The sequence below is a fragment of the Zingiber officinale genome, chromosome 7B (assembly GCF_018446385.1).
Source record: "Zingiber officinale cultivar Zhangliang chromosome 7B, Zo_v1.1, whole genome shotgun sequence".
In the NCBI taxonomy this organism is placed as follows: domain Eukaryota; kingdom Viridiplantae; phylum Streptophyta; class Magnoliopsida; order Zingiberales; family Zingiberaceae; genus Zingiber; species Zingiber officinale.
In genome coordinates, this window is record NC_055999.1 from 60,219,018 (window position 1) to 60,239,176 (window position 20,159).

The window sequence follows — 20,159 nt, forward strand, 5'->3', positions numbered from 1 at the left end:
TGGTTGCAGGCTTAGCTCGTCGGAGGCCCATGTCACCTTCAGTCTACACCCAGTCAACGTGAGCGTCATCTACCCAATGTCTGCCGACTCGACTCTCGGACAGGATCAGCTACACAAGCCTACTTCTTGCTATTCCATGAGATGGCGCCACCATTTAGCAAGAAGGTATAGACTGATGTGGATTTTCTGTTATTAAGGTCTCCTTCCCAATCTGCATTTGTGTCGATACTCTGGCTCATCTTAGATCCTTGAAAAATAGATACATAATCTGTTATCCTTTTGAGGTATTTAATTATCCTCTTCATCGCTTTCCAGTGTCTCGATCCTGCATTTAACTGGAAATGACTAACTAAGCCAACACCATAGATTATATCAAGATAAGTACACAACATAGTGTACATCAAACTACTAATAGAACTGGCATATGATTTTTTCTTCATTTCAGCTATTTCCTCAGGAGTCTTGGGATACATACTTTTTCTCAAAATAGTACCTCTCGCTATAAGCATCTGTTCGATATTGCAATCTAACATATTGAAGTGTTGTAGCATCTTAGTGATATAAGCTTCTTGAGACAAACCTAAAAACCTTTTTATCGATCTCTAATGATCTTCACTCCTAAGATATACTCTGCTTCTCCCATATCTATTATGTCAAATTGCGATGAAAGCCAAGATTTGACTTCTATCACACACTTTATATCATTTCCAGCTATTAGCATATCATCAACATATAATGAAAAAATGACAAACTTTCCTTTTTTTTCCTTTCTTAGGTAAACACAATGATCCTCATTGATTATTTTGAAACTATAAGATAAAATGACTTCATTAAATCTTATGTTCCATTGTCTTGACGCTTGCTTTAGCCCATATATAGACTTCTCAAGTCTACATACTCTTTTCTCTTGGCCTTCAGCAACATAACCTTCTGGTTATACTATATAGATTTTTTTTGTCAAGATTACTATTAAGGAAAGTCATTTTTATATCCATCTGATGTAATTCCATGTCAAATTGTGCTACTATAGCTAGGATGACACGTATGTTAGGACCAAAAGTAGCTAGAGGGGGGGTGAATAGCTCGTCGCGTTCGCTTGGTGCGCTTCGTTGCTTGGCGTTGCTTGTTTCTTCTTGGATGTGCAGCGGAAAATAAAGAAACAAATACAACCACGCTAACACTAGGATTTTACTTGGTATCCACCTCCAAAGGAGGTGACTAGTCCAAGGATCCACACCACGCACGCACCCTCCACTATGAAACACTCCTTTTCGGTAACTACCGAGGGCGGAGAAGCCCTACAAGACTCTCAGTACAAGAAGAAGAAAGGGTAGTAAAGATTAAGTACAAGCTTACAAGAAATGCAGTGAAAACCCTAACCCTAACTTCTTCCTCTTGCAATGGATCCGCCTCTTGACTTGGAAAGCCTCCAAGAACCTTCAAGAACTGGCGATCACGTGCTTGTAGAGAGCTGTGGAGAAGCTGGTGAAGAGCTGGAATGAATCGGTGAAGAGATACTCGCAGCCATCGCACGCCTGCAGCTATAAACGACGCCAACGGTCGGATCCCGATCGATTCAAATGTTCCGAATCGATCGGGGAGGCTTTGGATCGATCCACGGATCGATCCAGAGCGCCTCTGTGCTCTGGAAACGCGCCTGGATCGATCCACGGATCGATCCAGCGCTTATCGCGCGAAGCAGCATCGTCCCGATCGATCGGCTGATCGATCGGGACCTCTGGATCGATCCACGGATCGATCCAGAAGCTTTCTGTTCGCTGGGAAGAATCTGGATCGATCCACTGATCGATCCACAGCCTGGATCGATCCACGGATCGATCCAGCACTTGGTTTTTGCCCAAAACCAAGTCCCAAACCTCCCTAACCAACATCCGGTCAACCTTGACCTGTTGGTACATCATGCCTCGCATCTGGTCACTCCCTTGACCTGCTAGGACTCCCCACCAAGTGTCCGGTCAATCCCTTTGACCCACTTGGACTTTTACTCGTCGTGCCAAGTATCCGGTCACTCCATTGACCTACTTGGACTTCCCAACACCAGATGTCCGATCATCCTTGATCCATCTGGATTTCCTTCCTTGCCAAGTATCCAGTCAATCCTTTGACCTACTTGGACTTCCCAACACCAGATGTCCGATCATCCTTGATCCATCTGGATTTCCTTCCTTGCCAAGTATCCAGTCAATCCTTTGACCTACTTGGACTTCCCAACACCAGATGTCCGATCATCCTTGATCCATCTGGATTTCCTTCCTTGCCTGGCTTCACTCACCAGGACTTTCACCTAGCTTCACTCACTAGGGTTTTCCATCTGCCTAGTTTCACTCACTAGGACTTTCACCTGGCTTCACTCACCAGGACTTTCACCTAGCTTCACTCACTAGGATTTCCTTCTGCCTAGCTTCACTCACTAGGACTTTCACCTGGCTTCACTCACCAGGACTTTCTTTCTGCCTAGCTTCACTCACTAGGACTTCCCAGTCAAGTATCCGGTCAACCTTGACCTACTTGACTCTTCTTCGATCAATATCTTATTGTCAAACATCTAAACCCAAACCAAGACTCAGCTTGGTTAACCAGGTCAACCTTGACCTGAGGGATGTTGCACCAACAACGTATTGACACACACACTTCACAAATGGGGAGAATATCTCTTCAAAGTCAATACCCTCCATTTGAGTGTATCCTTTTGCAACTTATTGAGCTTTGTATCGATTAATCGATCCATCTTCTTTCCTCTTTATTTTGAGAATCCACTTATTTCCAATAACCCTTCGGCCCGAAGGAAGATCGACTAAATTCCAAACTTGATTCTTTCTCATTGACTCTATTTCCTCATCCATTGTAATTTTTCATTTTTCTCTTACCAAGCTTCTCAAAGCTTCCTCAACTGTTCGAAGTTCCTCATCATCAACTAGGAGAATCATCAATGCCTCATTCTCAATATCAAACCTTCTCCGAGGAATAATCTGACGACTACTTCTTCGTAGGTTAGACTGTCGAGAAATTGACTCATTCAGTGGCAAATTACTCCCACTAGGTTGACTAGATTTAGACATCTCCTGAGTTGTTGATAAAGGAACATTATCCTCCTCCTCTATCTCATATAGAGGAATTGTCTTATCAACTTCACCTCGTGTTAGGAACTCAGTTTCAAGAAAAGTAGCATCACTTGACTCTATTTCAGAAATTGTTCCATCTTGTTGCTCACCAATAAAAACATAACCCTTAGAAGTCTCAGAATACCTTTATAAAGATACACTTCTTACCTCTGGGTCATAGTTTTCCATGTTCATGAGTCTTATCATGAACGAAGGCAGCTGCCCCCCAATGTCTCAGATTACTTAAATTCAATTTTCTACCTGTCCAACGTTCATGTGAGGTAGATGGAACTTACTTAGAATGCACTTTATTAAGTATATCGGCCGTAACTAATAATACATCTCCCCAATAGGAGATTGACAAATTGGCCTGCGCCATCATAGACCTAATCATTTCAAGAAGAGTCATATTTTTTATTTCAGCAATCCCATTTTGTTGTGGAGTTCCAGGGATAGTTAGCTATCTAATAATCCATTTCTCATTACATATTATCTTGAACTGATCAGACAAATATTCACCTCCACGGTTAGTGCGCAAGGTTTTAACCTTACTTTCCAATTAATTCTTAACTTCATTCAAGTAATGAATAAAGCAATCTAATGCTTCAAATTTGTGAGAAATCAAATACACATGACCAAATCGTGTGAAGTCATCAATAAATGTAATGAAATAAGAACTCCCATTTCTAGCCTTCATATTCATTGGACCACAAATATCCGAATGAATTAATTGCAATGGTGAGTCAAACCTAATAGCCTTACCAAATGGTTTTCCTAATCATCTTTTCATCAAGACAATGCTCACATATAGATAAGTTTATCTTAGCATGAGTGTCTAAAAAGGCCCTCCTTAGCTAATCTATTTATTTATTCTTGTCTTATATGTCCTAGTCTAGCATGCCAAATTTCATTATTAACATCAGCATTACTGATAAGAGCAATGTTTGAAAAACAACCATCATTATTATTTGGTTTTACATTAAGAACCATAAAATCATTTGTTATATAACCATTCCCAATTAACACAGAGTTAATTCGAAGTTCCACACAACGGCTATAAAAATTTACACAATAACCTAAATCAAGAAGATAAATGACGGAAACTAGATTCCATCGAATCTCAGGAGCATACAGGACATTATGTAGAAACAGGGTACGCCCACCATATAGGTTGAGCTTGCAAGTGTCAATTCCTTTGACTTCAATTCTTGCATTATTTCCTACATATATCCATTTGTTGCTAGCTGGTATCTGATGATACTCCACATATGTAGCTCGATCATGTGCTACTTGGTTCATTGCTCCTGAATCTACAATCCAAAAAGGATAAAAATCAGCTAACAACACTGAACTAGCAACAAAATGCTCAAGAAAAGAAGACACACTTGCATTGTTTCAATCTAGTGTTCTTTCCTTTCTTCTTGATTGAGTCTTGTTCCACAGCAGCAACTTCTTTATTCTTTCCCTTCCCCTTCTTGAACAATTTTTTTTCTTGGATCCAGATGATCCAACAAAACTAATAGCCACATAGGCTAGTCAAAAATCCTTATAGATTCAACTCTTTCCGCCTCTAATTCTACATGACGTGAGATGTCAATGAAAGTCTTAATACTCTCACTGTGAGTTAGGGTTTGCTTCATGGTCTCTTAAGAATATGGAAGGGAACGAATAATTACTTGAACCTGTTGTTCATTGGTTAACTCATGACCAGCAGTTTTAAGTTCCTGAATCATGTTCGACATCTCCCTGAGGTGTTGAACCATTGAAAGATTCGAACGCTTAATGTAGCTATCAAACTTAATCGTTAGATGTCGAAGCTTGCTCAGACTTCCTCCACTGTATTTTTCTCTAAGGGCTACCCAGACAGCATGAGTCATTGGTAATGGCTCATACTCAAATATCAGGTCATCCATCATTGAACTAATCAATATTCTCTTAGCAATGGAGTCCTTCCTTTTCCATGCCCTATAGGCATTGAGATCTCGTCTGTTCTGTGTAGTGGGATCTACAGGTCTTCCATAACCTGCTTTATAGCCTCAAGAACTTCTTTTTCCTCAAGAACATATTGTATCTTGAGTTGCCAGATTTTGTAGTTATCCTAATATAAGTTATGATGTTCTTATTTGTCATAATCTTACATAAATAAATATATTATTTAGTATTCAGTGTAATTTATATGCATGTAATTTATGATTGCCTCAATATTAATTTGAGTTGATTTACAAAATCAAGTGATAACTATGTTTCCACTCATCATTTGTATGGTCCAATCAAATCAACATTGATCAATACTATTACATACATCCCAACAAATGAACTAATCATCGTTCTATCATGATTTCTTTAATTAAATGAACTAATTATTAATAAAATAAACTAATCATTTTTCATGTATCATGTAGAGTAATCAGTATATGAATGAACATATCATTCATATAAACATGTCGCATATGTTAACATATAACAAACGGGCATGAACTAAATTGACTAATACTGTTCATACATAATGATAGTAACAATAATAGAACTCTTACAAACGAGATAGGCTGACACCACTCCCACTAGGATAGACACTAGTGCAGTGGCCAACATAATCCCCTTCAATCTGGACTCGTTTGAGGCAATCTCAGATAGACCAATTTCAAGATTTTCAATTTGATCTATCATTGAAACTTCTTCAGAATTCTCTTTAGATTCTTCAGGATCCTCCTCTGGATCCTTCTCAAATTCTTCAAGATCTTCCTCTAGGAACTCATGGTGAAGTAGCTCCACACACAACTGTGCATATAAGGTTCTTCCTTCGGAGAGCCTCCATATCTGGTGTGCTATCACCTTAGGATTCTCTGGCAGTGAACGAATCAACGCCTAGATCCTATAATTATCCATGATTATAAACTCTTCTTATTCGAGTTTCCAGGATTGGTAATCATCCATGCCAACTTTAAATTGAAATTAAATAAGTTAGTATAAAATCAACTAACCAGTACAAAACTGGCTTTATTTAATTTATATAGGCATGGAACCAACATTATTAATCAAGAAAAATAAATCTTCCTGATTTCAAGAGTCTAAATCGGCTGATCCATTTGATCGGTTGATTGGGAATCCAGATCTTGAGCTTTGTCCAATGCCCTCATTAGAACTAATCTAACTGGACTGGGATTTCTTACCTATGTTCTATTAATCTAAGCTCATTTAAGTCAATCTCAAACTTATTGATCAAACTCAGGTCCATTTGATCAATCCAATACTTATTGGATTAAGTCTGACCCATTAGAACAAATCTAATCATTTTGGTTAAACCAACTTATGTAATCAAAATCATCTCAATTAGTTCACTAATAAACCAAACAGGTTAAACCAACGAATGATTTGAGCTCGATTTAGGTATTATTGAATTAAACTAGTCTGGTTAAACCAACCAATGATTTGAACCAGATCTAGGATCAAGCTGGTATAGTTCAATCTTCAATTAATCAAACTTTGATTAATCAATTTAAATTAATCGAGTTTTGATTAATCAATTTCAATTAATTAAATAGTGAGCAATCGGTTCATGCATGATTAGCATAATATACTGTTCATGCATGAAATCTTAATCGATTAAAACAATCGTTTTCAAATAGTGTTGACGGATGAACAGTAATTAATATTGTTCATCTTCGTTCAATTGATTATCTCAATTGATTAGAAAAAACTATTTGAATCAATTACTCTAATTCATTACACAGATTCACTGTGCTTCATTAGTTTAATCGATTACACAGCTTCTTCTCTTCTCTGTTGTGATCGTGGCACTCTCTTCTTCTGCCGTGATGAACACGATTGTCGATACCTTCTATTGTCAGTCTCCCGACGTGGTCGTCGGCACTCTCTGTGTAACGACCCGGCCCTTTGGCCTCTTGGGCGGCCCTTGTGGCGGCCCAACTGGTGGCCCTTATGTCGTTGGCCCATTTGGCGACCTCTCTGTTGGGGTTGCAAGGTTGCAAACATAGTCCCATATTGGAAACACATGGGAAAGATCATGGGTTTATAAGAGAAAAGATATCTCCATTGGCATGAGGCCTTTTGGGGAGAGCCCAAGAGCAAAATCATGAGGGCTTAGGCCCAAATTGGACAATATCATGTAATTGTGGAGATATCTAAATTCTTTTCGATCCTACAATTGGTATCAGAGCCCGGACTGCCAGAAGGCTTAACCGCCGACTGTGCACAAGAGCTATGGTCTGATTGAGCCATGTGGGTACAATATTGACCTCGAACAAAAAAAGTGGGGGCTCCTATGTTCGGATCAAGAGGACCAGACACTAGGCAGAAAGTCCTAGTTGCGACTAGGCAAGGAAGTCCTAGTAGGTCGGGTGGACCGAGGGGCAGGAAGACCTGGTGGGTCGAGGATCGGACGTGGGAAGCCTATGGTCCTTTGTTTGAGGGGGGGATTGTTGGGGTTGCAAGGTTGCAAACATAGTCCCATATTGGAAACACATGGGAAACATCATGGGTTTATAAGAGAAAAGATATCTCCATTGGCATGAGGCCTTTTGGGGAGAGCCCAAGAGCAAAACCATGAGGGTTTAGGCCCAAAGTGGACAATATTATGTAATTGTGGAGATATCTAAATTCTTTTCGATCCTACACTCTCATGTCGTCGACCGACGACCCTTGGCCGTGCCGTTACTCACTAGGTCTTCCCACCCCTAGCCAGTGGATTTTTGCCTCCCCCAGGATTCGAACTCTAAACCTCCACGCTTAAGTACTAGAGTTTATGAATCCTGGTAACCAAGTGAGATGATCTCACTTGGTTACCAGGATTCATAAACTCTAGTACTTAAGCCTGGAGGTTTAGAGTTTGAATCCTGGGGGAGGCAAAAATCCACTGGCCAGGGGTGGGAAGACCTAGTGAGTAACGGCACGGCCAAGGGTCGTCGGTCGACGATATGAGAGGTCGCCAAATGGGCCAACGACATAAGGGCCACCAGTTGGGCCGCCACAAGGGCCGCCCAAGAGGCCAAAGGGCCGGGTCGTTACAAGCTTGGAGGTCTAGAGTTCGAATCCTAGGGGAGGCAAAAAATCCACTGGCTAGGGGTGGAAAGTCCTAGTGAGTAACGGCACGGCCAAAGGGTCGTCGGTCGACGACATGAGAGGTCGCCAAATGGGCCGACGATATAAGGGCCGCCACAAGAGCCGCTCAAGAGGCCAAAGGGCCGGGTCGTTACACTCCGGCCACGGAACCCGATAGTTAGCAACTTCTCGGGGCTCGACAACTACAGTATATCGTAACCCAGTCGTGATCTTGCCTAGTGACGGCGGCAGAGAGATTTTCATTTTGACGAAGAGATTATTTCATGCTTAGGCATCGCTCTAATACCATTGTTGATAGTTCTAAGCATGAAAAATACAGAAATACGAAAACTGTAAACACTTACAGTGATCTCCCGTAGATCCGCAATCGATGACAGAATATAATCTTCGGATTTGTTGTCAAAAGAGCGATCACGAACAAATCGAAAAGTTCTTCATGGTTCACAAACCAAATCCCTCTTTCGAGATTAGACAAACCAATCTTGAATGCTCTTCATGCCTCTTTCAATCTTGTGCATATGGACGAACCTTGCATAGAGACCTTTCATATGGGATGAACCCATTCTCTTTTACTTTGCCCAAAAACTCGTACATAGCAAGTACCCTCTTTCTTTCTTTCTTGTGCTCATCTCATTTTTTTTTTCCTTTTCACCCTCTTCACCAATTGCCTTGGACGCCTATTTTATAGAGGAAGATGACTCTTCATCTTCCTCTACCTCCATTAATGGAGGAATGATAAAGGATTGGAAGGTGAATGGGAAGAGACACCCTTTTACCTTCTTAACACCAACATTAACTCTGCTTTCTGGATGATCCGAGGAGTAACCAGGGATTTCCCCACGTATTGGGGAATCATGAGAGGCTAAGGTGGAAGTCCAAGTGGGATCATATCTCTGTCGATTCCCAAGTTGAGCAGCCCTAACTCGATAGTCTAGCCAGGTCGGGGAACTTCCCATTCGGCTCAGCTCCCCAATCCAGTGCTTTGCTCACTTCGAGTCAGTCCACCCAACTCTAAGGGCTTAGCTCCTCGATCCAGTGCTCTGCTCACTCCCAGTCGGTCCACTCGACTCCTAGGGGCTCAACTCTACTCTACTCACTCCCAGTTGGTCTTTTCAACTTCAAGAGTGCATTGCTTGAGTCAATCGTCTTTTATTTTAATGGACTAGGCCCTTGGACTTAACGGGCCCCTCTCTTGACGATTAACTCCATACGGACTATCAGAGCATGCAGAGTGGTATGATTATACCGGATATGAAGTATGGGTGTTATTATATAACGGAGATACGTCGATAGGACATTTCATTTACTATGATATAACATTCAATTAATGAAAAGAGAATATAATCCCAACAATATTTTAAAATGAGCTCACGTTCGTGGACCAAGGGATGAAAAATAACCTCTCATACATGTGCATACGAGACTTATACAATTACTCTTCTTCCTCATTCTCATTGCCCAAACTTGACTTAGCATCGGAGTGGCTGAGCTAGGGCACCCTTGCCATTATTCTAACCTCCCTCCTTGTGTCTCCTCTATTGGATCGCGATGGCCCGCTAGAAGGGGGGGGTTGAATATCCTGAAAATAAAACGCAAAACCTTTCTCGAACTCTTAAACTAACACTTGCATAAATTAGCTAAACAGAAAGTAAATCAGAAAAGATGAGGCACCGGATTTGACTTGGTTATAACCGGGGAGGTTGTTAATCTAAGGAAGATGATCGTACTAAAAACTCCTTCAGGCAGAGAAGCCTCTTACAATGATGAAGCGCAGAAAATAGAAGCTTAACTACAGAGAAAGCGTACAAGTGTAGAAAGAATGAATTGCTTGAGTTGTTGAAAAGCTTCTGGACCAAGGCTGTATTTATAGCCTTGGTCGGGGCGCCCGAAGGGATTTCGGGCGCCCTAGGGGGAATAAAACTTTATCCCCTAACGTTCAGATCATGTTTGACGCGATCTGGTCAAAAAGTCAACTCTGGGCGCCCGGAAGGGTTCCGGGCGCCCTGGAGGGGTCCAGGCACCCCGGAGGAAAAGTCAACCCCGTTGACTTTTTCCAGCCCTTCTACTCCGGCTCCATTTGCCTCAGACCGAGTCTTCCGCTCGATTGGGTGATCTCTGCCATCCGGAATAAGGCTCACCCGAACCCAACCTCCGGTCTTCTCGAGTAGGCTTCCGCTCCGGCTTCTCGTCCCTCAGAATTGCCGCGTGCTTCCTTCTCGTCCGCCAGCGTACTCATCCGTAGTCTTCGTCCCTCGGTCGCACCCCGTGCCGACCTTCTTGCTAGCTGCGTCTCTTACTCCTCGAGCAGTCTTCTGCTCTGGCTTCTCGTCCCTCGGAACCACTGTACGCTTCTTTCTCGTCCACCGGTGTACTCTTCCGCAACGCCTCGTCCCTCGGACACACCGCGTGCCGTCCTTCTTGCTAGCTGCGTCTTCCGCTTGACTACCTGTGCTCCTAAGCTCTTGCACACTTAGACACAAGGTTAAAAACACACAGGACATAATTTAACTTGTTGATCACACCAAAATAACCTTAGGGTTCCAACAATCTCCCCCTTTTTGATGTGAGCAACCCAAGTTAAGCTAGGATAAATAAACATAAAAAAATAAACTAACTAATTTTGCAATAAAGTACAAAAAGATAGAAAATTTAAATTATGGTCTACTTCCCCCTAGACTTATACTTTTCTTTCTCCCCCTTTGATCACAAAAAAAATGGGATTCTGAAAAAAATCTAAGGGTAAAAAAAATTTCTAACTTTCTAAACAAAAATTCTAAGTTAAAGAATTTGCAACAATATTCTAAGTTTAAAAAATTTCTAAGTGAAACTTTAGGTAAGAAAATTTTCTAAGGAAAAACTCTAAGTATAAAAAAAATTTCTAAGTAAAGGTTTTATGCAGAAATTTCAGAAAGACTTTTAACTTTTATGTAAACGTTTTACGCAAAAAAAAATTCTAAGTAAACAAAATTCTTACTTAAGAAATTTTGCAAAAGTTTTTTGAAAATTTTTCTAAGTAAATATTTTAAGCAGAAATTTCTAATTTCAAAAAAATTTTACGCTAAAAAAAATGTTTAAAAAACTTTTCAAAGCATTATTAAATTTTAATCTTAATGCTTTTATCAGAAATTTAATTAAACATTTTATTTCAATATTTTGGCTTCCAGGTCGTGGCGAGGCACTAGGCATTCTTGGTTATTAGAGTAACAACCACTTCCTTAGACAAAGCCTCATAAAGAAATTTTAATATCTAATTTTCTCACTGAAAACTCTAAATTCGATTAAAGATTTAAGTTAAACAAGACTTAGGAACCCAATATCGGTTCTGACCTACTGGATTAACTAGGAATTTCTTTGGGACATTTTTCTTTGAAATAATTCTAATCTGTCCCTTATGATATCAAAAATACCAATTTAAATTGTTTTATTTTATAAAATATATTTTATTTGAACATGCATGATTTTTTAGACTATCCATTTACATTTTCAAATTATTATTTTCTGATTTCAATTTTTCATTTTCTAATTTTGATTTATCTAAATCTTCTAGAGGGCAAGATTTAGCTAGTATTACTTTTAAATTTTTATTTTATTTTTCTAATTTGCAGCAATCTTTTGTTAATAATTTAACAAATTTAAAGAGTTTATCGGGAGGAAGAGATCGTACTTGACTTACCTTGTCGATCTCATTGTTCGTGTCTCCCCCTGAAGTGTTGCTTTCTTCCGACGTAGCTCTCCTTTCATCGATGCTCTCGATGCTCATTTCGGAAGAGCTTGAATCGCAGTCGTCGTCTTGATGACTCGCCATTAGTGCAAGCTCGGAGAACGCCTCGACTTCCGATTCGGACGACGTATCGTCCCACGTCGCCTTTAGGGCCTTGTGCTTTTGGACAGACTTATTGCCTTTATCTTTGTCCTTGTTCTTTAGCTTGGGGCAGTTGTCCTTGACGTGCCTTTCTTCGTCACAGTGGTAGCAGCAGATGATCCTTTTCTTTTTCCCCTGCGGATGGTTAGATTTCCTAGATTTACAAAGATTCTTAAACCGTCTTACCATCATTACCATTTCCTCATCGTCGAGAGAAGACTCCGACTCAGGTTCGTCTCTCGATGCTTTGAGGATAACGTTGTGCTTAAGCTCCTTCGTACCTGCACATCGTGATTCATGCACTTCAAATATTGAGAATAATTCTTCCAATGTAATTGTTTCTAAATCTTTCGAAATGTAAAAGACATCTACTAGTGATGCCCATTTTGTATTTTTAGGAAAAGAGTTTAGTGCGTACCTGAGCGAATCTCCGTTACTTACCTTTTCTCCAAGATTTGAGAGTCCGATGATGATTTCCTTTATTCTTGAGTGCAGATGCGCAACTGTCTCATCTTCCCCAAGTCGCAGGCTGGTGAGCTGGTTGCGGAGTAAATCTCGTTTTGTGAGCTTGGCTTTGGACGTTCCTTCGTGCAGCTCAAGGAACTTCTCCCAAAGTTCCTTTGCGAAGTCGTAGTTGCCGATTCGGTTGACTTCTTGTGGCGAGAGAACGCTTAGTAGATGGTACTCTGCTTTGCCGTTTGCTACGTAGTCGGCCTGCTCCTTTTTTCGTCCAGTGGTATTTCTCCTTACCTTCCGGTGCTGTAAAATCGAATTCCATAATTAACATTAAATCAAAATCGGTTTTAAAAAATACCCACATTCGCTTTTTCCAGCTAACGAATTCCCCTTCGAAAATCGGCGGGTAGATGCTTGGTCCGACCATTATTTCGTTGCTTCGTTCGGCGGTTAGTCCTCCTAAAGCGCCTTGACTCTGATACCACTTGTTGGATCGCGACGACCGGCTAGAAGGGGGGTTGAATATCCTGAAAATAAAACGTAAAACATTTCTCGAACTCTTAAACTAACACTTGCATAAATTAGCTAAACAGAAAGTAAATCAGAAAAGACGAGGCACCGAATTTGACTTGGTTACAACCGGGGAGGTTGTTAATCCAAAAGAAGATGATCGTACTAAAAACTCCTTCAGGTGGAGAAGCCTCTTACAATGATGAAGCGCAGAAAACATAAGCTTAACTACAGAGAAAGTGTACAAGTGTAGAAAGAATGAATTGCTTGAGTTGTTGAAAAGCTTCTGGACCAAGGCTGTATTTATAGCCTTGGTCGGGGCGCCCCGAAGGGATTTCGAGCGCCCTGAGGGGGAGGGATAAAACTTTATCCCCCAACGTTTAGATCGCATTTGACGCAATCTGGTCAAAAAGTTAACTCCGGGCGCCCCGGAGGGAAAGTCAACCCCATTGACTTTTTCCAGCCCGGGTCTTCTGCTCCAGCTCCGTTTACCTCAGACCGAGTCTTTCGCTCGTTTGGGTGATCTCTGCCATCCGGAATAGGGCTCACCCGAACCCAACTTCCGATCTTCTCGAGCAGGCTTCCGCTCCGGCTTCTCATCCCTCAGAATCACCGCGTGCTTCCTTCTCATCCGCCAGCGTACTCATCCGCAGTCTTCGTCCCTCGGTCTCACCCCGTGTCGACCTTCTCGCTAGCTACGTCTCTTGCTCCTCGAGCAGTCTTCGGCTCCGGCTTCTCGTCCCTCGGAACCACCGCACGCTTCCTTCTCGTCCGTCAGTGTACTCTTCCACAGCGCCTCATCCCTCGGACGCACCGCGTGCCGTCCTTCTCGCTAGCTACGTCTTCCGCTCGATTACCTGTGCTCCTAAGCTCCTTCACACTTAGACACAAGGTTAAAAACACACAGGACTTAACTTAACTTGTTGATCATACCAAAATAACCTTGGGGTTCTAACATCCTCTTCCTCTCAGGTCCAGGAAGTAGCATTGACGATCACCTCCTCTTCTTGATGATTAGTGTCTCCGTCAATTTCAACGACAGCTCACTGATGGCTCATTCTCCGACGATCTTAGGAAAGAACACTGGATATTTAGATTTAGAAATTTCAACTTCAAGAATAACAAAGACTACACTTTCAGAAACTAAAATTCAAGAGAGTCTTGGCTTGAACCATGAAAATTCAAGCTTCAGATAGAGTTTCATTTAGCATTGAAATGTTTGGAACTTGAATTCAAAATGATACTTATCAGAAATAGCGCAAGAATTTGGCCTAAAAACAGATTTCTCTCCTACAGAAATAGTTATTAACTTCTTGTTTTTTTTTTTTTCAGAATTTGAATCATCAGATGTTTGAGGAAAGACAAAAAACCAAACAACAATGGCAGACAAATTGTATTTGAGTCCGCAGCTGTAATAACTTGGAATGATTCAGTTGGTAGTATTCCTTTCTTCTTTTTATAGATTTCACTTGCATAAACTTATTTTTGCAGCTTTAAAAATCAGACTTCTCACCTCTTAAACAGGAGTCAATTCTATATGCTTTTAATTCATTCTCATTCACATGACACATTCTAATTTAGTCTCATAGCTTGGCTCCAAAGAATTTCTAAGTTTGAAATCTTAACTAGTTTGGAAAAGATGTAATACCAATTGACAATAGGAGGGTTAGGATTTTTTTTTAATTAAGCTATTTAATTTTTTAAACTAATTAATGGAAGGTGACAAGTTTGATTCTACTTACTATCAAGATAAATTAAAAAATATTTACATAGACCTATTTAAACCGTCAACGTTATCCAATTAGAAAAAAAAATCTACATAGTACACCACAGCTATTCCTATATACCACGGTTAAAATTCGACCTTACATATCTGATTGACAATTAAAAAGATCTAACCATGTACCATTGACCGGACTTAGGTACTTCTCTTGAGATACCTACAATCGATTAAATTTTCGTTATTATTTGTTTTAATCCTATTACACTCCAACCCAACGGCATGTTATTTTAACAATTCTTCGGGGTAGTTTGGTCATTAGCATCGACGATGGCGCGTAAGTAACGAGATGGATACCTGCCAAAGAGAAATGGCGAAACCTACATGTTGATATCTTTTTCCTTCATCAAAAACCTAAAGAGTCAGAGTGCCAAGGAAGAAACGGGGGGAGAGGGATAAAGGTGATGGCTTTTGCTTTAATGGCGGTGGTGGGAGCGCAAAGGAGAGCCAGGTCGCTTCGAGCGGTGACGGGAGTATCTCCCCCGCGAAGGGAAAAGGATACGGCGGGGTTTTGTCGCCGCACGCCTTCTTCCCGCTTTCAAATCTACCTCGGCGTCCCGCGATCCCATGGCCTGTTCCCAACGATCTTGTTGATTTTTGGATCGGGTTGTTGTCTTGTTGAGGCGGAGAATTGGGATCACTGTTGGATGAACGGGGAGCGTCAGCCTTTTCTTGTGGGTTCGATTGTCAATGTACGGAGACACTAGAAAGTTGTAGTCTTGATCCAATAGGCTTTGGCTTCTTCTTAATATAGAGGTTGACTGAGTTCCTAGAGAAGGTATGCTCCATTATTGTATCAAAGTAGAAAAGTTGCCAGAGAAATACTGAAATTCTGCCTATTGTTCATCTAGCTTTCATTTTTATCGCAGAAAACATTGATCTTGTTGATGCTGCCGAAGAAAGATATAGTGCGTCTGCTGATAGTTTAGTCCAAGCAATGGCTTCTGAGAGCTCAGTCACTTGCCTGCTATCCGCGTGTGTGGTTTTGGTCCTTGTACCACACACTTATCAGCTGCAATCCTCGCAGGATTGGTCCCTGCTTAGAATCCAGAGGCTTCTGAATTATCCATCGGTTTTGAGTAGTTGGAATGCCACCACTGACTTCTGTAATGCCGATCCACTTCCACATCTAACAGTTGTTTGCTATGAAGAAAGCATCACGCAGTTGCACATAAGCGGCAGTGAGGGTTCTCCATCTCTTCCACGAAGTTTCTCAATCGACTCTTTTTTCACTACACTTGCTCGGCTCTCAAACTTGAAGGTCTTATCTTTGACATCGCTGGGCCTATGGGGTCACCTCCCTGCAAAGATCTGTCGTTTATATTCATTAGAGATTGTCAATATGAGCTCAAATTATCTGTATGGAACCATTCCTCATGAAGTTTCCAATTTGATACACCTTCAAACTCTTGTGCTTAATCATAACATGTTTAGTGGCCAAATTCCCGATGCATTGAGTGGACTTTCTCTTTTAGTTGTTTTGAACTTGCAGAATAATTCTCTATCTGGTCTTATACCAGAATCATTTAGTGGTCTGAAGTCACTAAGGGTGCTTGTCCTGTCCTCAAATAGTTTGTCTGGAAATTTACCTGATCTTAGCAGTTTAACAAACCTTCAAGTTATTAATCTAGAGAACAACTATCTTGGGCCACAATTTCCACGTTTGGGAACAAAGGTGGTAAGTGTCCTGTTAAGGAAGAATGGGTTTGGGGGTGGCTTGCCATCTGATTTAAGCTCATTTTTTCTGCTTGAACAGTTGGATATCTCTTTCAATAAATTTGTTGGCCCTTTTCCTCCAGCATTGTTGTCTCTTCCTTCTATTCGATATCTGAATATATCTGGAAACAAATTCACTGGGATGCTCTTTGAGAACACTACATGCAATGATGATCTACAGTTTGTGGATTTGTCGTCAAATCTACTGTCTGGGAATTTGCCAGCCTGCTTGGTTTCAGACTCTAAGAGCAAGATGGTTCTGTACTCATCAAATTGCTTGGAGATCAAGAACTACAATCAGCATCTGCCCTCGTTTTGCCAGACTCAGGCTTTAGCTGTGGGAATATTGCATAACAAAGAAAAGAGAAGATTAGGTGTCAAAGCAACCATTGTGATGGGTGTGGTGCTGGGATCTTTCGGAATCCTTTTGTTAGCTGGTTTTGCAGTCTTTTTGGTGATTAGAAGAGCACGAGCAAAGAGGTCAATGAAAGGATCTCAACAGGCAATACTGGAGCATGCTTCAAGCATCCATCCTCCAAAATTGCTGCCTGATGCAAGTACTCTCTCTTCTGGACTGCAATGTTTATTTGGTAACTTAAAGACAGTTACTCTGATCATAGTTCCTTCGCTGTTATCCAATAGTCAGAATACATGGATTTAGTCAATTCTTATCTCTTTGTAAATCAGCATCCTAAGGAATGATGGAATAACTGTCAATTTTTTTTTTTTTTTTCAAATAGTTTGCTTTATTCCATGGAACACTTATTTCTGATGCTTCTCTTGTATTGCTTCTTTAGTTTCACCCGTTTTATGCTTACATTAGTGATTTTACTTTTTTGATCTCAAAGGGTATATATCTCAAACAATGAAGTTAGGGGCACTTGGAATTCCATCTTATCGATCATTTTCAGTGGAGGAGCTGGAGTATGCCACAAATAACTTTCAAGCATCAAGCTTCATAGGAGAAGATTCTCATGTTCAGGTATGTGCTTCTCCTTGTTTCAACGAACACATTAGACATTCTGTTCAATTCAGCCAGCCTTACTTATATAACACACCCTCTCAATCCAACTGATGACATCCTGCATGATACTTGATCAGTTGATGTTATACCATATTGTCTCTTGACTAATTAAAATGTATTGGTCAAGGATTACCGCATTACAATGTTTCTTTTTATCAGTATAAAGGTGTCATGGTTTCTCTTTCAATCAGTTGGTCAAAATATTTGTCCATTTATCGTATTCTGGTCTTGGATTTTCTTACTGTCCCAAGTTGTGTTAGAGCTTTTGTTTGACAGAACTTACATGGCCCCAGATGTACAGAGGAAGACTCCAAGATGGTTCCCTGGTGGCAATAAGATGCTTAAATCTTAAAAGAGGCCACAATCCCCTGAACTTCAATCATCAAATTGAATTAATCTCCAAGCTTAGGCATCGTTATTTAGTCAGCACTCTAGGTCACTGTTTTGAGTATTACATTGATGATTCAAGCATTAGCAGATTATTTTTCATTTTTGAATACATGATGAATGGAACACTGAGAAGCAATATATCAGGTACGTGGGAAGATTAACCCCTTAATGCTTTACCTCTATCCTCCTTGAACCCAGACAGCTCAATGTATTTATATGCGTTATTGTTTTTTTTTCATAGAGGGAGGCCAGAGGCTTTCATGGACACAGAGAATATCAGCTGCTATTGGTGTGGCAAAGGGCATCCAATTTCTACATAGCGGCATTATGCCTGGTTTATTTTCCAATAATCTCAAAATCACAGATATAGTTTTAGATCAGAACCTTGTTGCAAAAATCAGCAGCTACAATCTTCCATTGGTAAAAGAGAATACTGAATCCATGGTAAGGCTTCAGCTTTTTAATGTCTTTGGCTGTTTGTCTAATTTTGTATATACATTATAATCAACATGCATCCTTTGTATCCAATACAGTGCCTGGCTGGAAGCTTTTCAGGTGGAATGAACGAACCTAATCAAAGGTATGCAGAAACTCGATCGGGCATTATACCTTTGGTTATTATACAGATCAGAATAACAAAATGTAGCATCATTAGTATTGGAAATATGGGATAACTCAGCAAAAGATACGAACAAGGGACCTTTCCTATGTAAAAATGAATCATGCTATATAAACATCTAAAAGAGTTAATTGGGATTCCATGCCATTCCGTATACTGTGTCTTCTTCATCCAGCTCTACAAAAGATTCCATGACATTATGTGCTTCTCATTTTTGTAAGCTACCTTGAACTTCAAGCGATAATTTTTCAATACTTTAGTTTTGATGCACTTCATTACTTTGAGAAAAATGTAATTTAGGTGGTTTAGCATTCAGTATATGGTACTCAAAGTACCAAGATCATTTGTTTTAAACTTATTCTGTCTTGTCCATATGGTTCTGTAATTCTTATACACTTTGCATGAGTCATCGTTACACAGCTAGTGAACAAAAGTTAGAGTCTGTGGTCTCGAGTGCTATGAGCATTTTGCAACTTGTTTCTCTTTGCAGACCTAAACATTTGGATAAGATTGATATCTATGATTTTGGAGTTATCTTACTGGAAGTAGTGTCAGGGAGGCCAATTGCGCTAACAAGTGAAGTCGAGATAATGAAAGAAGAGGTGCAAACCAGTCCTGTCATCTTTTTCCATTTACATGTAATGGGGATTTATCTTTTCAACTTTCCTATTCGATCCTCAGATCGAAAAGTTGAACTGATACGTGTGTTATGGATACCATGCTGATAGACATGTAAATCGTTCTTCATTTTTTTTAATCGACTTCTGTCAATTGTAGTTTGAAGAAAGCATATTAGCTGATGGGACTGCTAGGAGAAGCATTGTAGATCCTCTCATTAGAAGACAATGCTGCGACGAATCACTGAAGACTGTTGCAGAAATCTGCCTAAGATGCTTGTCAGAGGAACCAACAAAAAGACCCTCGGTTGAGGATGTACTTTGGAACTTGCAGTTTGCCGTTCAGGTACAGGAATCCCGGAGAACAGGATCATCGCAAAGCAGTGCAAACTCACACCTTCTCACCCTCCCCCACCACTAGTTAAACTCGGTTCATGACTATGTTCACCACGTCATCGTAAGTTAAACTCAGTTCCTGTTTGTTTGAATTTGGTGATTACTGGCTTGAGGCCGACTATGCTAAAGCAAAGTCGAAACAAGCTCCAATTTCTCTTGCCTGTTTCCTTGAATGTTGCTCTGCAAAGCTATCCATTCTTCAAGGCCTTACCACTGTCATTCATGGTTGGTTTTTGCAGGTGCAATGCCAACAAAGACACTGAAAGCCCAAGGATTTGAAGTTGAGTCTGCAATTTTATTCATCTTCATAAGACTTTTCACATGTGTGCGCCAGATAGTCTTTAATTCCTAGAAATATCGATTTCCTTAAGTTTTCTTTTCCTATTTTTTGATAATGTGCAGTTTTTCATTGTAAGTATTTATAGTTCCTTAATCGAGTGTGAGACATTTTGGGTGTGTGAATGATTTGTTTAATATATCATATTTCATTATTATTTTGATGATCTTTTATATATATATATATATATAAAATAAATTAGACAGTGACGGTTGGGCCCTGGATGGACCGGGAATGAGATCGCAACTTGA

General features: G+C 40.4%; 1 protein-coding gene across 2 annotated transcripts; it reads left to right on the forward strand.

Moving 5' to 3' along the window:
• The first annotated feature begins 15,122 nt into the window (after positions 1-15,122).
• Positions 15,123-20,114, forward strand: LOC122005814 (probable inactive leucine-rich repeat receptor-like protein kinase At3g03770). Of its 2 annotated transcripts, none has more exons than XM_042561029.1 (9): positions 15,123-15,587; positions 15,679-17,115; positions 17,374-17,507; positions 17,843-18,083; positions 18,181-18,383; positions 18,473-18,519; positions 19,049-19,160; positions 19,336-19,632; positions 19,811-20,114. In XM_042561029.1, exons 2-8 carry the CDS (start codon positions 15,747-15,749, stop codon positions 19,594-19,596), a joined length of 2,367 nt encoding a protein of 788 aa, XP_042416963.1. In that variant the 5' UTR covers positions 15,123-15,587; positions 15,679-15,746; the 3' UTR covers positions 19,597-19,632; positions 19,811-20,114. The 2 variants fall into 2 exon arrangements, with proteins under 2 accessions (XP_042416963.1, XP_042416964.1); XM_042561030.1 differs by having other exon boundaries at positions 15,679-17,082.
• Positions 20,115-20,159: the final 45 nt, after the last annotated feature.